The sequence below is a fragment of the Camarhynchus parvulus genome, chromosome 5, assembly GCF_901933205.1.
Source record: "Camarhynchus parvulus chromosome 5, STF_HiC, whole genome shotgun sequence".
Lineage (NCBI taxonomy): Eukaryota > Metazoa > Chordata > Aves > Passeriformes > Thraupidae > Camarhynchus > Camarhynchus parvulus.
The window spans coordinates 45,480,651-45,497,002 of record NC_044575.1 but is presented as its reverse complement, the minus strand read 5'-3'; the positions used below and the strand labels follow the sequence as shown (position 1 = coordinate 45,497,002).

The 16,352-nt window shown below is 36.6% G+C and overlaps 1 protein-coding gene across 1 annotated transcript in view; it reads left to right on the top strand.

Moving 5' to 3' along the window:
• Window positions 1-16,352, top strand: part of PPP4R3A (protein phosphatase 4 regulatory subunit 3A) — a 41,048-nt gene that overhangs the window by 17,926 nt on the left and 6,770 nt on the right. Inside the window, exons 3-11 of the mRNA XM_030949269.1 lie at window positions 85-183; window positions 2,228-2,845; window positions 11,594-11,671; window positions 11,762-11,878; window positions 12,382-12,498; window positions 12,766-12,897; window positions 12,986-13,088; window positions 14,022-14,180; window positions 15,087-15,256. Coding sequence (XP_030805129.1) covers window positions 85-183; window positions 2,228-2,845; window positions 11,594-11,671; window positions 11,762-11,878; window positions 12,382-12,498; window positions 12,766-12,897; window positions 12,986-13,088; window positions 14,022-14,180; window positions 15,087-15,256 — 1,593 coding nt within the window. The remainder of the gene's footprint in view (window positions 1-84; window positions 184-2,227; window positions 2,846-11,593; window positions 11,672-11,761; window positions 11,879-12,381; window positions 12,499-12,765; window positions 12,898-12,985; window positions 13,089-14,021; window positions 14,181-15,086; window positions 15,257-16,352) is intronic.

Below are 16,352 nucleotides of genomic sequence, written 5' to 3'. Positions count from 1 at the left end.
ATTTTAAAATTTTACTCTTTAAACACTATTTAGGCTAATAAAACTGAAATATATTGCCTGAAAATACTCTTCCTCTCTTTAAAGGATACCTTGATTGTGTGGTCTGAAGCTGAAAATTATGATTTGGCACTTAGCTTTCAAGAAAAAGCAGGTTGTGATGAAATATGGGAAAAAATATGTCAGGTAAGTTTGATAAATGTGAGATTGAGACAACCGAATTCATCTAAATGTTTGTGTTCAAAACTTACAGGCTGTTCTGAGAGTTTGAACAATAGTAAATAGAAAGTAAAAACTACTGTTATAGCCAGCTCTCCCAAATTCTGCATTTTTCAATTTAAAAACTTTCTCCTTCCTCCAGAAATTTAATACAGACCTAATCTAAGTTTTGGGTACTTTTTAGAGCATTTTCAGGTCTTTCTATTCAACATAATTTTTTTGATTAATCTGATAGTAGGAGATAGCTCCATCCCTGTATCATCACCTTAAAGATAATGTTTTAAGAATCAAAGAATGTATACATAGCATATATATTTTAACATATGTTTTACCACTACAGCCAGATGACTGTATAGTCATTGAATCAGTGTTGTTTGTGAGTAATACTTGTTTGGGTATTAACTATTGACACAAAAGAGTTTAATCAATATATTCACTGATGTTAGTCCACTTTCTCAGTTCTTGTTTGAGTTTTTTCTTCCCTTCCAAGCATTACAACTTCTCTTAATTCTGTGCTGCAGTATGTGGGATTTCTCTAAATTACTCTAAATCTCTCTCTGCACTCTCTTTCTTTTCTCAACAAACATCTAGCTCTCCCCACTCTGCTTTTGAAGTGTGTTTTTAGTAATTTCAGAAACAAAGCAAAAGAAATCTGGTTTCACAATTACATGGGTATAGATTATTGCTTTTTTTTAAGAATGACTATTTTCAGCAGTGTACCACTTAGGTAAATAAGTACAGAAACATTTCCAAGAACCCTAGCAGTCAATGGCCCAAAAGCTGGGGACAGAAACAAAGTAGGGACAGGGGGAAGTTTTGTTCTTAGGAAACACCCAGATAAGAAGCCCAGTTTCCTCACCCTCATGTAAAGATCTCATATTTTTGTAGGAAACCTGTGTATTTATATCCTGTTTTGAGGCCATGCTTTGTAATTGTGTCCAGTGTACTTTACAGATCTTAAGCTTCCTCAGTCATTAAAACTTCTTCTGAAAGTTTTGATACCATTTATAGAGAAAGTGGTTGCTGCTCTATAAGCAGAACAATATGTGGGGTTTAGCACCATTCTGAGTATAGGCTTGCTGTTATAAATGAAGCATTACTTCTCCCAGGGTTTTTTTTTGCTGAATTTCAAGATTAAAAACAACAGCACCTTCTATTGTTCTGCTGAGCAGTGTTTCTCTGAATTTGACATCAGATTCCAAGCAGATGCTAAAATTAAGGTGTCATTAAAGCTGATACACTCTGCTGCCCAGGCATCTGTGCATTTTTTTACTAATTCATACTTTCCACAGTTTCCTCATATCTCTGGAGAGATACTTGCAAGTCCTGTGCATTACTTTTCTGACAGTCAATTTTCCTCTGTTGTTTTGTCAATGTTGGTTTGAACTTCTTTGTTCTTAAGAGAAGACTCTGTGTCTCTGTTGAGTATTTAGAAAGTGCACAGTAACAGATTTTGACTTGCAGCTCTCCAGAACTGAAAACAGATAAATTAGCAAGACTGGCCTCTCTCCTCTGTTTGAGGTAGTGGAAGCTTTGAAAAGCATCAAGAGCAGTTAATAGCCTATAGATAAATGTTTAAAGCTATCACTAGAATAATGTAATACTGATTTGCATTTGAAAATCTGTCTGCAGAGAATAAAGGCCGGAAACAAACAGCTTAGTTCAGTAGTCTATTAAGAAGTTGCCGTCCATATTAATAAATGCAAATTTCTGTTTTTATTTGAAGTACTCGGAAAATGAAGGTATTTTCCTTATTCTTCCTCCCATTTTTAATAAATAAATAAAGTTAAATGTTTAATCTGGAAACAGTTCTAGAAAGCTTTTTATTTGAAGAAATCTTCTCATTATCTCTTTTATTTTCCAAACCAGCTATACTCAATGTCAGACTAGATTTGCATTTCTATTTTGCTCATACAAATTAAAAATGTGTGATACTTAAATGGTATTTTTTAAAAAGTATTCAAATAACTGTAAAATTAAACTCCACTTTTTGACACTTCTTATTTTGCAGGTTCAAGGCAAAGACCCTTCTGTGGATATTACTCAGGATCTTGTTGATGAATCTGAGGAGGAGCGCTTTGATGACATGTCATCACCAGGTCTGGAATTGCCATCCTGTGAGCTCAGCCGGCTGGAAGAGATCGCAGAACTCGTGGCATCTTCCCTGCCTTCGCCCTTACGCCGTGAAAAACTCGCCCTAGCACTGGAAAATGAGGGCTATATTAAGAAGCTCTTAGAAATTTTTCATGTGTGCGAAGACTTGGAGAACATTGAAGGACTACACCACTTATATGAAATTATTAAGGGAATTTTCCTTTTGAACAGAACTGCACTTTTTGAAGTCATGTTTTCAGAGGAATGTATAATGGATGTAATTGGATGCCTAGAATATGATCCGTCTTTATCGCAGTCACGGAAACACAGGGAATTTCTGACTAAAACAGCAAAATTTAAAGAGGTGATACCTATATCTGATCCAGAGCTGAAGCAAAAAATACATCAGACATACAGAGTACAGTATATTCAAGATATGGTCCTACCCACTCCCTCAGTTTTTGAGGAAAATATGCTGTCAACACTTCATTCTTTCATCTTTTTTAATAAAGTGGAAATAGTTGGCATGCTACAGGTAAGTTTCAAAGATTCACAGTCTCTTACTTGTGCTTAGGCAAAGAAAGTCAGGTGATTATTCCCAGAAGGATTGAGATGCTTTGGTGGAACCTTCACTTCTGTGATTCTGTATGTGATTGTGGAGTGTGACAGAAAAGGTGTGGATTTGAGTACTGAGTTGTCAGATACACATCCCTTAATTTCTGGATTTGGACTAGATTCTGTGTAACTGATTTAAATGGAGCAAACCTATAGAATATTGAATGAGATTCTTTGGAATGAACAGTGCTGTTTGCACTTTGAATCTTTGATTTTAATAGGAGTTCTGAGGGTTGTTGGTTTTGTATTTTGGGACTTTTTAGTCACTAGACTTAGGGATATCTTTTGTCATGTTACCATGAAAAAAATCACTTTGCCTAAATTTCATAATCTAATCTCCTACCACCATGTAGCTGTTGCTAATTTTGGAGTAAATTAAATTAGCTATTTGGAAAGTACAGATTCAGAACATAAGACCACTTTAGATGCTTGAATGTTTTCTTAGTTTGTCTTAATAAATCCCTAAATAATAGTGCTTAGAATTACCAGTTTTTAATGAAATATGTCTTACTGCAAATATAAAGAGATTATTTGGTGCTTACATAGCTTACCAATGTCTCAGGTGTTCTGCACCAGCCCATGAACTTTCTCAATGGTGTTAGAAGTTGGCGGCACGTCTCTGTAAGGAGAGCTTTCAGCTAACTCAGCAAAGTGTTACAGCACATGTATTTTGGTTTGTTGAAGTTAATGATAATTATCTTATTTCTCCCAGAATTTAATAAATGAATAGTCACTGTCTTAGTAGGGGCTGTCTGATCTGGAGAAATGGACCAAGTGTTTGATGTTACTGATTACTTTAATCGTGTTTATTTTCAGTTTGACTCTCAGGATGTACCCTGTATAATTTCATGGAAAATATATAGCAAAGGAGAGTGAAAATTCCTTTTGCAAGCTCATAGAGCAAATAATTGTCAAAACTAGGCCTCACAACTTTTCCTCCATTGCACTCTTTTATCAGAATACTGATGTTATTTAATCTGTATTTAATCCACTCTCTTGGAGCTTTAATCTGTCAGGTGAAACACCTCAAGCATCTTCAGAAGTACTAGGCCCCAGTTTATGCCCAGGTGAACCAAACTATTCGTGTCTGGATGTGTGTCCTTCCTTGATAAACAAAGTCACAGTTGCTTATCTGAAACAGTCAGAAGACTTTAAGCATTTTGGAGTTGCCCCTTTGAAGAAGTTTACAAGTCTGATTTTGAGAGAATGTTGAAAAAGACTCAGTTAAGGGTTCTCAGCTGGAGCACCCAGTGTGACTATTGTCTCAAAAATGTCTTGCCCTCTTTGCAAGTGTTGCTAAAAGCAAATTTCTGAAAATTATATATTTTGACTTGAGGAGGAGGAGAGAAAGAATTTTTCAGGAGTCTCGGTGGCAGTGGCTGATTGTGAGAGAGATCTTGAGCTTCAAAAAAGAAAACTGGGCAAGGAAAAAGAGGATCTGATCCTGCAAAATCATTGTGGGTGTGTTTGCCAGACATCCTGAGATGACTTTATTGAGGACTAAAGACTGATGAGTTTCCTTTTTTCTGTCTCTTACAACTTGTGTTAGGTTAATAGATACAGGGTAGGTTTAAGTTACAATATCAAGGTTTTGTGTTGTTGTCAGACTTGTTAGTTGCAGTTTACAGTTGAAATAAAGGCTCAGATCTGATTTTGATTTGTTGTGTGACAGCAAATTTTTCAAAGTTATCTTCACTGCTGTTCTCTATGGTTGAGAATAAAGTATACTTCATGTATGTTGGGGCCAGAAGAATCAACATTGCATTTCAAAGTTAGATAAACATTTGGAATTATTGAGTGCTTTCCACAGCTTTGGGGAGCCCAGAATGAGAGCACACAAGAAAGATAATACACCCTGTGCTGTGCTGTATTTCCTAGTACTTTCACACTACAGCTCTCTAGCAAGGAGGGAGAACTCCCTATTTTCCTGTCAGAAATAATTTTATGTTGTTGATCAATTTTTGGATTTGAGGGAATTAAAAAAGACTCACAAATTATATGTCCATTGCATTTCTAAGAGTTTAAAAGGCTTGATTGATTGATTGATAGATTGATTTTTCAAGTTCTTGCAATGTAGCTCTAACCCGAGGTTTCAGCCTACTGACCTGGCATTTATTTATTCATAAAGCAGTAGGCCAGGTTGCACTTTTCTGTAATCTCTGCACTCTAGTTTCATTTCATCCCCCATTCCTACAGTTTGTGTATAAAACACATGATACTATTTGTTCCTATTTCTTTACACAGAATAAATAATGCTCTAAGAACTGAATGAAAAGACTGATTTTGTTGATTTCACTTCTGTAACTAATTCCTAAGGGCTTTCTTCCATTTGTGTGTGGTTTAACATTGTGTTCCTGTAGCTGGTATTACAATACTTGTGTGTGTGAGAGGGTGTTACTGCATGAAGGATGTCTAGTTCGCTGTAGTTCCTGGCATTTGTTATTTTGGATCTTCTGAGATCTTGGTGCTCACTAACCTTACATGTGTACTTAAGCAGTGGTTTCTTTTAGAAGTCATTATCAATTGAAAAGACTCTGAGTTGCCTCATGACTCCAGTTTATTGGAAGCCATGGATGAGTCTCAAGTTCCCAGTAGATGAATAAAAAGGCTTTTAATGCCTCTGCTGTTGACTTTAGGTTGTCTCTCTTGGATCATTGAGGATGTGACAAAAGAGATTGCTAAAATTGGGAGATGTCTTTTTGGGAGATGTCTTTTTGGGAAGTTTCACTTGGCAGGATAAAAGTAAGCTCCCTAAGTAGCTGATATCCCATGACATCCTGCAACTCTTGTGTGTACAGCTGAGTTGTTGGGTATTCTGTTCTTTTTTCTCTCTCTCTCTGGCTGTGAAGGAACAGAAAAGAAAAACTCTTACCTACATCCTGGAAAAGAAGTGAACTGTAATGAGACCTTTCCATGTCAGGCTGTGTATTAACCAAAATGGCACCTTACAGTACCCTCATCTCAGTTAACTCAGCCAGACTGTAGTTTCAGAGAGTTGAATAGAAGTTTGTACAAGACTGTACAGATTGTGTCTTATGCTTCTTGACAAGTTGAGTGACTTTACTCAAAACTACCACTGTGTTTTATTTAAGGCATTTACGGTCAAGATGGGCCATTTACGGTCAGTAATGGTCACTGGCATTTAAAGTCCGTTTTTCAGTTATAATTAATGTTGAAGATGAGAATTTGCTGATTCTTGAGAGTTCTTGCTTTATTAGAGAGACTTTGCATGTATTTAAAAAAAATTCTGTAGTCATGGAAGATACTTGCTTTGATCATTTTGCTTTCTTTGGTAGGTAAAATAACTGTTGCCCTTTTGTGCTAAAACCAAAACCAGAACATTTGGCATTAGGGTTATGAACTGTTTTCTTCCTTCTTCATGAAGGTTAGCTTTCTCATAAGTTTTATAAAAGTATGCTTCTATTGATGGGCTTTTCTGAGAACTGGAGGTAAGTTTGTTTGTGGTTTAATTTTATAAGATAGGTGATTTTAAGTGAGCATGTCAGCATCTCACTAAAGTAGATACTGTTGTTGCATGATGAATAGTAAAGCCATGAAAACAGTATTCCCAGACTTCAGAATTAACTGCGGTGAAAATTACTCAGTTACAGATTTTATCATTCACAATGTGTAAGATATATGTAAGATATGAATTGCATTTTTTTGCAATTTCAGCCCCTCCTAATATACTCTTACTGCTTGGGGTCCAGCCTGTTCTAGTCTTGAGATGTCATAGCCACCAAGAAACTGGCTGAAACATGGAGTTGGCCAAGTTTTGAGTGGGGGTGGGACAGGTAAGTGGTGTTTCTTGCTTTATATGACGCTCTTTTGCAATTTAAAAAAATATATCCTAATGAGCACACTGGAGGCCACCAGTTCTTTCCCTCTGTGTTATTAACTAGTTCATAAAAAAATCTTGCAAAACTGCGCCATAGAGTGAGCAAACACTATTTCCTTCTGTTCTCTCCCCCTTTTCTCATTGGTGTGTTCTTTTATCAGCAAGATCATGCAATATCTTTGTCTTCCAGAATAAAGAATATTGTTAGGATTACTTTTGGGTATGTGCATTTAGACTTCAAGGTCTTGAATTTTCGGGAAAGTGGAGAGCAGAAGGGGAAAATTTGACATATGTTAAAATAGTTTTTGTGCCTGGTAGAACAGTGATCAGATGGTATTGTTGTACTGGTAAATCAGAATTTTTAAATACAGAAGTCGTATTACTGATAGTCCCTATATCCCTTTTCAAGAGCTAAAAATTGCAGGTATTTAGGTATATCTGTATATTTTACTGTATTAATGTGTAATGATAGGCAGGTTTTAATTTTGAAAGTGGTTTTACAGATAGTTGCTTATTCTTAACAGAGTCCTGTGGATGCAAACATAATTATCTGTAGTTTTTTTGGAGGAGGAGTTGTGTAAGTGCATACTGGTAGTTTTGCCCAAATCCACTCTGCTTCTTATAGTAGTTCACTCAGGAATAACTGGAGATTTACTTTCAGCAAAATTCACCTTGCAATAAAGTGTAAAAAGATACCACTTTCTGGGGGAAATGACTTGGTGGAAGACATTTGCAAGTGGTGCATGCTTGTGATTTTTGGGATTAGCTTCTTCATTGTAGAAAATTATTTTTCATGTATTCAGAAACTACAAAAGTCATTTGGTGGATCTCATTACTTTTCCAGCATGTTGATTCAAGTGAAGGTAGTGCAGGATGAGGGCATGTGTGGAAAGGCAGTCTGATATAAAGGCGATTTTGAACTAAGAAATCTTTTGTGTGGTAGCAGGAAGGAATGTGTGTTTGAAGTGGTAATTATCTGTTTGCTAGTAATATTTTATGAAAATTTCACTTTATGGGCTAAAATACTGTTTCTACTCAAAATGAATATGAAGGTGGAATATAGTATGGAATGTGTGCTCTCTTTCTAGTTTGGGTGGTGTTGAGTTTCTTTGATTGTTTTTTGAGAAAAGTATGTTTTATGTCATTTATCTGTAATCGCAGACACAAAAATACCAGATAACTGAATGTTAATTATATTTAAGAGAGACCTGCTTTTGAAGAATCCTTTTTTTAAGTGCCTTTCCAGGAGGAGGAGGGCTCCTTTGGAAGTTCAATCACAAATGTAAATAGTGTCCTTTTTTGTGACCCTAGCTTATCTGGGGGTTTCCTGGGTTTTAAAGTCATAAATAATTTAGTGAGTAGTTGGCCTGGCTTGTTTTTATTTTCATGAGCTTTGAAATGTATTAAATCTAGAAGCATCTACTTAGATCTTGCAAAGCAGAAATGATTATACTTAGTATCTGGTATACACATAGTTTAAGTATTGCACTTCTGATAATTTCTGTGCCTGGGGAAAGTACCTAGAATCCACAATTACATCATAAACTACTGTTTGCAGCTTGGTTTTCTTGGAAAACAGTTGTGACCTTCACAGCTTCTAAGGTACAGCTAAATGTGTTTTGATACTTGTCTGTGTGAAAAGACCACATACTGCGGAGAATTATGCATTTGCACTGTGTTCACAGACACATATTGAGGGATTTTTGCAAGTTGAAAAAAAAAAGAAAACATTCAAATTCGTGTAATTCTGTCATTCTGTGTGTTGGTGCTTTGTGACTTCTAAAATATGTGAACTCTGCTCTCAGGCTGTACATTTCCTTGGGTCTTGGCGGTATTGTTCAGGAATGTTTCTTTAGATATATTGCCCTTGTCAGTAATTTTACAGCTTAGAATTTTATACTTGGAATGTTCTTTGCAATGACAATTTTTCTATATATGTGAGAGGACTGGGTCTTTTCTCATGAACAGCAACCTTTCATTAAGCATCTGGAATGAGATAAATGCTGAATGCTTTTCAGGGCTAAACCCAAAGTGTAAAGCTATTAATAAGTTGTTTTTATTTTCTTGCTGTAAGTGCCATTTACTGCATATTATCCATGCAAGGGTGGGATGTTTCAGTCACTCAGATCCATCTTAATTTGTCTGATTTTAAATAGGTCATGGTTGTTCTGGAGCCTAGAGATTTCAGGTAATCTTGTTAATTTAAAAGTGCAAGGTATTTGATGGAGTTTGAGAGAGTACATGACATGGAAATATATTTCAGTATTATATTTAATGGAGAATTGTAAAATACTGTATTGTAGTTTATATTTGGAATGCTGGAAGATAGTTATATACTGAACTTCTGCAAATTCATCCTGAAACATTAAGTGTTGAAGTCTTTATCATTAACATTGAAGTCTGTATCACTTGCCAGTTTTAGGTTCCCTCTACAAGTCCCATACAAGTCCCGTTTGTTTGCAAGCCCAGTACCAGGGTGCGTGGGTTGCCCTCTGCTGCAGACAGCCCCGTGTTGGACAGGTCAGGGGTGTGGCAGGACCTGGTCAGAGAGCTGAGCTGGGGTCCTGCCCAGCAGCAGCTCCTGCCAGATGCCACATAATGCCAGATGTGCAGCTTCTCCAGCTGACTCTGGGACACTGAAGAGACCCATAAATGAGACCCACATATCACTCACAGTACAGGGGCTCTCCTCTTTCCATGACATAAAACCCCCAGTTTGATACTTTGGCTAATACTGTATACCTTTTTTACCTTTTTTTTCCCCAGAAGTACATTACTCTTACATATGTAAGAGCCATGATTGCTGCTGAAGTTTCCATTATTTTTTCACAGTGATCACTCTAAGATAGTTGACTTGCCCTTACTCTCAGATATCATGGGAGAGGTAAAAAGTTGCTTTCACAGTTAGAATGGAAATAGGGGTTATGCTTTCCAACTGGGGATAAGCATGCATCTTCTCAGTAGTTTTCATACATAAGATTAGTTCTGCATCTTGGTCAAAATAGCGAAAAGAGAAATGAAATCAAACTATGTGGCCTTCTCTTAAATGCCCTGCTAATCATGGAAAAAAACCTGCATATTCTTCAAAAGAACTGGGCTTTATGGGGTTTTGTTTTGTTGGGTTTTTTTTTAATTTCAATGACTAAATATGTCAGTGTGTCTACTGTGGGTTACTTAGGTTATCTGTGATGCCTAATGAGCTAAATATTAGAACAGAAAATTTACAAAGCCATAGAACAGCTGGATAGCAGGTGGTTAAACAGCCTTGCATTTGCCCATCAAAGCTTAAGGTATATTTCTTGAAATCAAATACCTTAATAGTTGTTTTGAACATATTTCAATGTTGATATCTGGAAGTTAAAATTTACATCTGTGCTTGATCCTCCAGAGTGAATTTTGGTATACTTCAAGTGAGGCCTCTCTTACCTCCTTTTGTTTTGATTTTGCAGTCACTGAAACAGCACCTGAACTTGTGTACAGAGATCTCTCTTTTTCATTGTCTGTTGGGTCAGGTTAGGAGCGCAGCTCAGCATCAGACAAGAGAAAAGGTGGCCTATTCTAAATATAAAGTTTACCTGATAGTGCAGTGAGGTACAGTAGCTCATGCCAGCCTGTTGTGGGTTTATGTGTGTTGTGCAGTGCCATAGAGCGATGCTGACTGTGTTGTAGCAGTGTTGTAGCAGCCTTAGCACGGTGTGCTATCAGAACTGACGTAGTCACTTCCTCAGCAGGGCTCCATGGTGAGCCTGAATGAGGTACTGAGGTAATTCACAACATAAGAAAGTTTTTGTGTGTGTATCTGAAGTACTTTGATGGGTTTGCTTTATGCAGTGCAAATATGAGCAAAGCAGCTTGGAATTCTGGCACTGTGGTTTTGGGATGGAGGGATGTTGCACATCCGTGTGTTACTGACTTCACAAGAAACAACAGTGGCAGCTTTCTGAAAAAATGCATTAGTACCTGATGTACTGGAACAAGCAACTGCAATTCTCAAGCAACTGCTGCCTTACTGCTGCATAACATTGGGAAAAGGATGGGAGAAAGTTTATTTCTGTCTTAATAATCTCGTAGTTGTTAGGACTGTAAAGGTTATGGAAAGCTAAATATTGCTCCTTCTTTCAATCTAAATGCACATTTGTAATGTGTTTGGAGCTGTTTGTAGTTTTGCTAAGGTACAGCCATGTGAAAATAATGGAATGGGTTTTGATTGCTGTCAGCCAGAATGTCCAATAAATTCTGTATGCGATAGGAACAGTTGTTTTGATTTGGTCTCTAGAATTCACCCTTTTCACAACATTGAGGGGGAAGGAAGCTCACCTCATTCCTGCTGTTAGGCAGCTTTCCCTTCATTGTGTCCTTGCTTTTGTTCTGCTTCAGAGATCTCATAACATTCCAAAGATATGCATGTATGTGTCTGTGTGGGGGACGTTGTTTATAAATGTATGTAAACAGCTGACCAAGGGTAGTGTGATTTAGGGGGACTGGCATGTGACAAGGGGGAAGGAAGTTGAAGAAGTCAAAGACAAAACAATGAGAGTTGCAGTAGAAAGTAAAAAAAGGGCAACTAGAAGGCAGTGCAACAAACGTTGTAATTGAGAGTGAATTGTTCTGGGGGTAGAAGGATGCTGAACATGATTAAAGCTCAAAAACAAGATGCATATTAATTTACTTGAAAATTGAATTAGAAAGTTGATACTGGTGTGATTAACTACAGTGTACAAACATATGTTCTCTTCATTCCAGGAAGCATGGTGTAGAAGAATTTTATATTATACTTGGATGCCTTTTGGTATTGTCAAATAAACAAATGGTATTGTTTTGCTTTTGTAGGAAGATGAAAAATTTCTGACAGACTTGTTTGCACAACTAACAGATGAAGCCACAGATGAGGAGAAAAGACAGGAATTGGTAAGAAATCTGTAAAATATGTGACAGTTACCACAAAGTGACATGTGAATTTTTTTTTAATTACTAAACTAGTATATTCCTGGTTTTCAGGTAAATTTTCTGAAAGAGTTTTGTGCATTCTCACAAACACTGCAACCTCAAAACAGAGATGCATTTTTCAAAACTTTGTCAAATATGGGCATACTGCCTGCACTAGAAGTCATATTGGTAAGTCATTTTAATTCTATTTGTCATAACAATTTTGTTTATCTTCAGAGAGGCTTTTTTAAAAAGTAACTTCAGCACAAATTTCAGCAAGTGGTTTACTTTTTGTTTGCTTCATTTGGCAAATGAAGCCAAGATTTGTCCTAGCTTAAGATTCAGAATGTTCAAAATATTTTTGTAAAACTTTAAAAGCTTTTACAATATTACATTGGTAAATACCCTGGCATTCTTCAGTTTTTGTTTTCCTATTTGCTTTCCTAGATTTACTTGCTCTTTGGTACCCAAATAAGTTAGAAAATAGGGAAGTAGATCAAAGAGCAGGGAGCCCATAAAATTTATTTTGCCCAGCTGTTGTGAAATTTACAGAGAAGTACAAGTTGACTTAGTTTTAGAATCTGGTTTTAGCAGTAGTTAGGTGTGATTTGTGAGAAGGAATTAAAGCTGTATGTTTTCTGGTTCATTTAACCCTTTCAAGAAAACAGGATGATTTTATTTGACTTTTCCAGGGTATGGATGATGCACAAGTACGAAGTGCAGCCACTGATATATTCTCATATTTGGTTGAATACAACCCATCCATGGTACGAGAATTTGTCATGCAGGAAGCGCAGCAGAATGATGATGTGAGTAAAGAGTCCTCAGAAATGGGTGTATTGGTTTGGAAATTACTGGGGTTTGAAGTTACTGGTGTGTATTTATGACTATGAATGATATGAGCCCTAGTTTCAAAGAAGTAATTTGGAATTTGGTAACACTGAACTGCTGTGTTTTAAAGAGTTCTGTTAGGTGAGATGAGTTCACCTGTTCACAGATACTTGTTGCATTGTATAATTTCAGATTTGGTGCAAGGGAGTAGCATTTGAATTGATTTTTTTTTCTCCCCCTCTTAGGATATATTACTCATTAACCTCATTATAGAACACATGATTTGTGACACAGATCCAGAACTTGGAGGAGCAGTGCTACTCATGGGTTTGCTTCGTACTTTAGTTGATCCAGAAAATATGCTTGCCACTGCCAATGTAAGTAAATACCTTCAAATGAAATTACCTTTGATTTTTTTAGGGTATTTGATGATATATGTTGCATATATTTTTTTTCATTCCTTAGAAAACAGAAAAGACAGAGTTCTTGGGTTTCTTCTACAAACATTGTATGCATGTTCTGACTGCCCCTTTATTGGCCAATACTACAGAGGACAAGCCTAGCAAAGGTAATGACACTGGATTTTGGGCACATCAAGGCTGTTGAATGTCAATGGTTAGAATAATTGTCAAAGGACATTTTCCATCTGAATAAATTGAGTCTGAGATTATGAAACATAGTTCAAAGGAAAATGCTGATTCAATATTTAGTCATATGAATAATGCCTAAGTACAAAACTCTGCAGAGAGACCTGATTTAAGAAGTGAGCAACATTTGCTACAAATTTGGCTTTAGCAAAAAATAAAATACTTGTACAATTTTTAGGAACTCATGGGGCAGTTCATTGACATAGACTTCTAAACGTGTCTAAATGGTTTCTTAAGGTCAGGGATTACTAGAAATGTTGCAACATTTCCCCTGGGAAGGTATGCTGAATTTGAGAGTTGTTTCTTCAGCAGACTAAGAAAGCAGAGATCAGTGATGAAGTAATTGTTCATGCTGGCTACCAGCAGCAGGTCTTACAAGTGTTGAAAGACCCCGAGGTATTTCTTGCATAGTACTTTAGTTGAAAGGCATTATAGATCACATTCTTGGTGTAAACTTGGTCAAGACACTGCATATGGGGCAATAGTTTATGATCTAGATTTGTGGACATCATAATGTGAGTTGGTTAAATAAACCTGACTACACCTGTTAGGATTAAGTTCTGTGCTCTGAACCTTCAAACACCAGTTTAAGAAAAATATAATTGGTTCCATATTTTAAGAGTTTCCTGCCATATCTGTATTCATACAAAATACTCAATCCATAACAAATTTATTCAATTTCTGTTTTAAAGACTAAACATATTCTGTAGCATATTCCATAAAATATCTGTGGGAAAATAAAAAAACTTGTAAACAGTAAAAATGTTTACTGGAGTGCAGTTGGATATTTGAAGTTAGCCTCTGAAGGCAGTATTCCAGATACATTTAATTATTTTGGTTTTGTTTTATTACAGATGATTTTCAGACAGCCCAACTCTTGGCATTAATACTGGAATTGCTAACTTTCTGTGTAGAACATCATACCTATCACATAAAAAACTACATTATTAACAAAGATATCCTGCGAAGGGTACTCGTTCTCATGGCCTCAAAGCACGCTTTCTTGGCATTGTGTAAGTTTGAAAGCTAAGGAATAAACTAGAATTTTGTGGATGTGAACTGATACATATCTTCACTCTGCTGGAAAAAAACTGTTCATGGATCATGATAATTTTTTACTGAATACAGAAATTCTACCATTATAGTCTGTGTTTCTCATACTAGATTATAGTTATATTTCTTGACCACGCTCAGCTCAGTAGTGTCAAAGCAGACTTAATTCTAGAGGCAAGTAGATTTTCTCTGTAATTCTTTTGTGCACATAGAGTTAAAAAACCAAAGCCTTAAGTTGCCTGAGCAGTACCATACAACAAGTACCTTTTACATTTTGTAGCTAAATAACCTGTACACATGGTTGCTAAGCAAAATGTGCTGCTGTGTGATACTGTACTTTATGCATGGACATTCTCTCACTTGCATACACTTTGGAGTTTCAGAAAGAGCTTTAAACTGGTTGTAAATCAACCCTTTGCCTTACTACGTGTGTGAATAAAAAGTCATTTACCAATTTTAAAATGAGATAATTTATATTCTAATCTGATAGAACCAAACATTTGAATAATAGGGATAATAAGCAAATTTCTGAGCTCTTCTACTAAGAAAAACTTTTACCTTTACCCTAAGTAATTTTAAAAAGTAAAAACAGATTTTTATATTAGTAGTATTATAGTTGAACAATACTATATGAATTCTTCAGTGAACAGAGGTGTTTTTATTTGTACAGTTATGATGGAGGATTTCTTTATGATAGAACTGCTAAGTAATATTCAGCAGTGTAGTCAAGACTGCTGAGAAGCAGAGAAGGACTGAATGTATTGCTGTATATGAACTGAGGCTGTAAATTGCTGTAATAATGCTGAGTAATTTCTGCAATTTTGCTTTTAAATGTAAAAACTCTTTTGACAACATGTGTGTTTCAGGTGCCCTTCGTTTCAAGAGAAAGATAATTGGGCTGAAGGATGAATTCTACAACCGTTACATAATGAAAAGTTTTCTGTTTGAACCCGTGGTCAAAGCATTTCTAAATAATGGTTCCCGTTATAATCTGATGAACTCTGCCATAATAGAGATGTTTGAATTTATCAGAGTGGTGAGTGCTAGTATGTGCTGAGGATAATTACTGCATTGTTTAGTCTTGTTATTCAAGATTACTTTTCTTTTTGCTTTTGCCCTAAATTATGCTATCATAATGGGACCATATGATACTGTATTTATATGAACCTTGTTTTATATCACTGTTACATATTTGTACATGTTTTTTCTTACATTCAAACAGTACCGTTACTTGAAGATTAAATTCACTTGATACTGTACTCACAGTACCCAGATTTGCAAAGGCAGCACTAATCAAATTTCATCATGCAGATTGGATGGGCTTGTTATGACAGGAATGTAATTAGAAACTACTGTTGCAAACCCATCAAATTTAGCTGTGCTCTGTAATGTCAATGGAATATGGAATTATACAGAAGAGATACCAATCTCTTTTGATTATTTTAATGGAGTGCTACCAAGTTCCTTCCATGAGGAGTCTCTTAAATATTCATGCCAGTTTGGCTGTCTCCACAGTATTATTTCCTTGCTGTTGTTTGCGTCCAGATTCTGACAAGATGCTGTACAGACTGTAAATGTGGTAAATGGGGCCAGGCTGAGGTTGGAGCAGAGATTCCCCTGCAGCCCATGGTGGTGTCCATGGTGGGGCAGCTATCTCCCTGTAGCCCACTGGAGGTCTGTGGTGGAGCAGAAATCCCCCTGCAGCCTGTGGAGGACCCCAGGCCAGAGCAGGTGGAGGCCTGCAGAAGGAGGCTCTGACCCCTTGGGCAGCCTGTGCTGGAGCAGGCTCCTGGCAGGACCTGTGGCCCTGTGCAGAGAGGAGCCCACACTGGGGCAGGTTCACTGACAGGACTTGTGACCCAGAGGGAACCCTGGCTGCAGCAGCCTGCTCCTGAAGGACTGCATGCCATGCTCTCTATCAGTGTAAAAATATCTCTCAGTTACAGTGGAAAGATATTTTAGGATTGGGTTTGGTACAGTTTTTATCAGGCTTTAGGTTCTGTAATGTTTTGAAGGAGATACTGCTAGAAAATTTATGTTGTTTGCTAATCAAATACTTGAGGCTCTAGATTTTTAATTACACTTATATACTCACTTTTGCATAATTACTACAGTGCTTGCTATGGCATTCT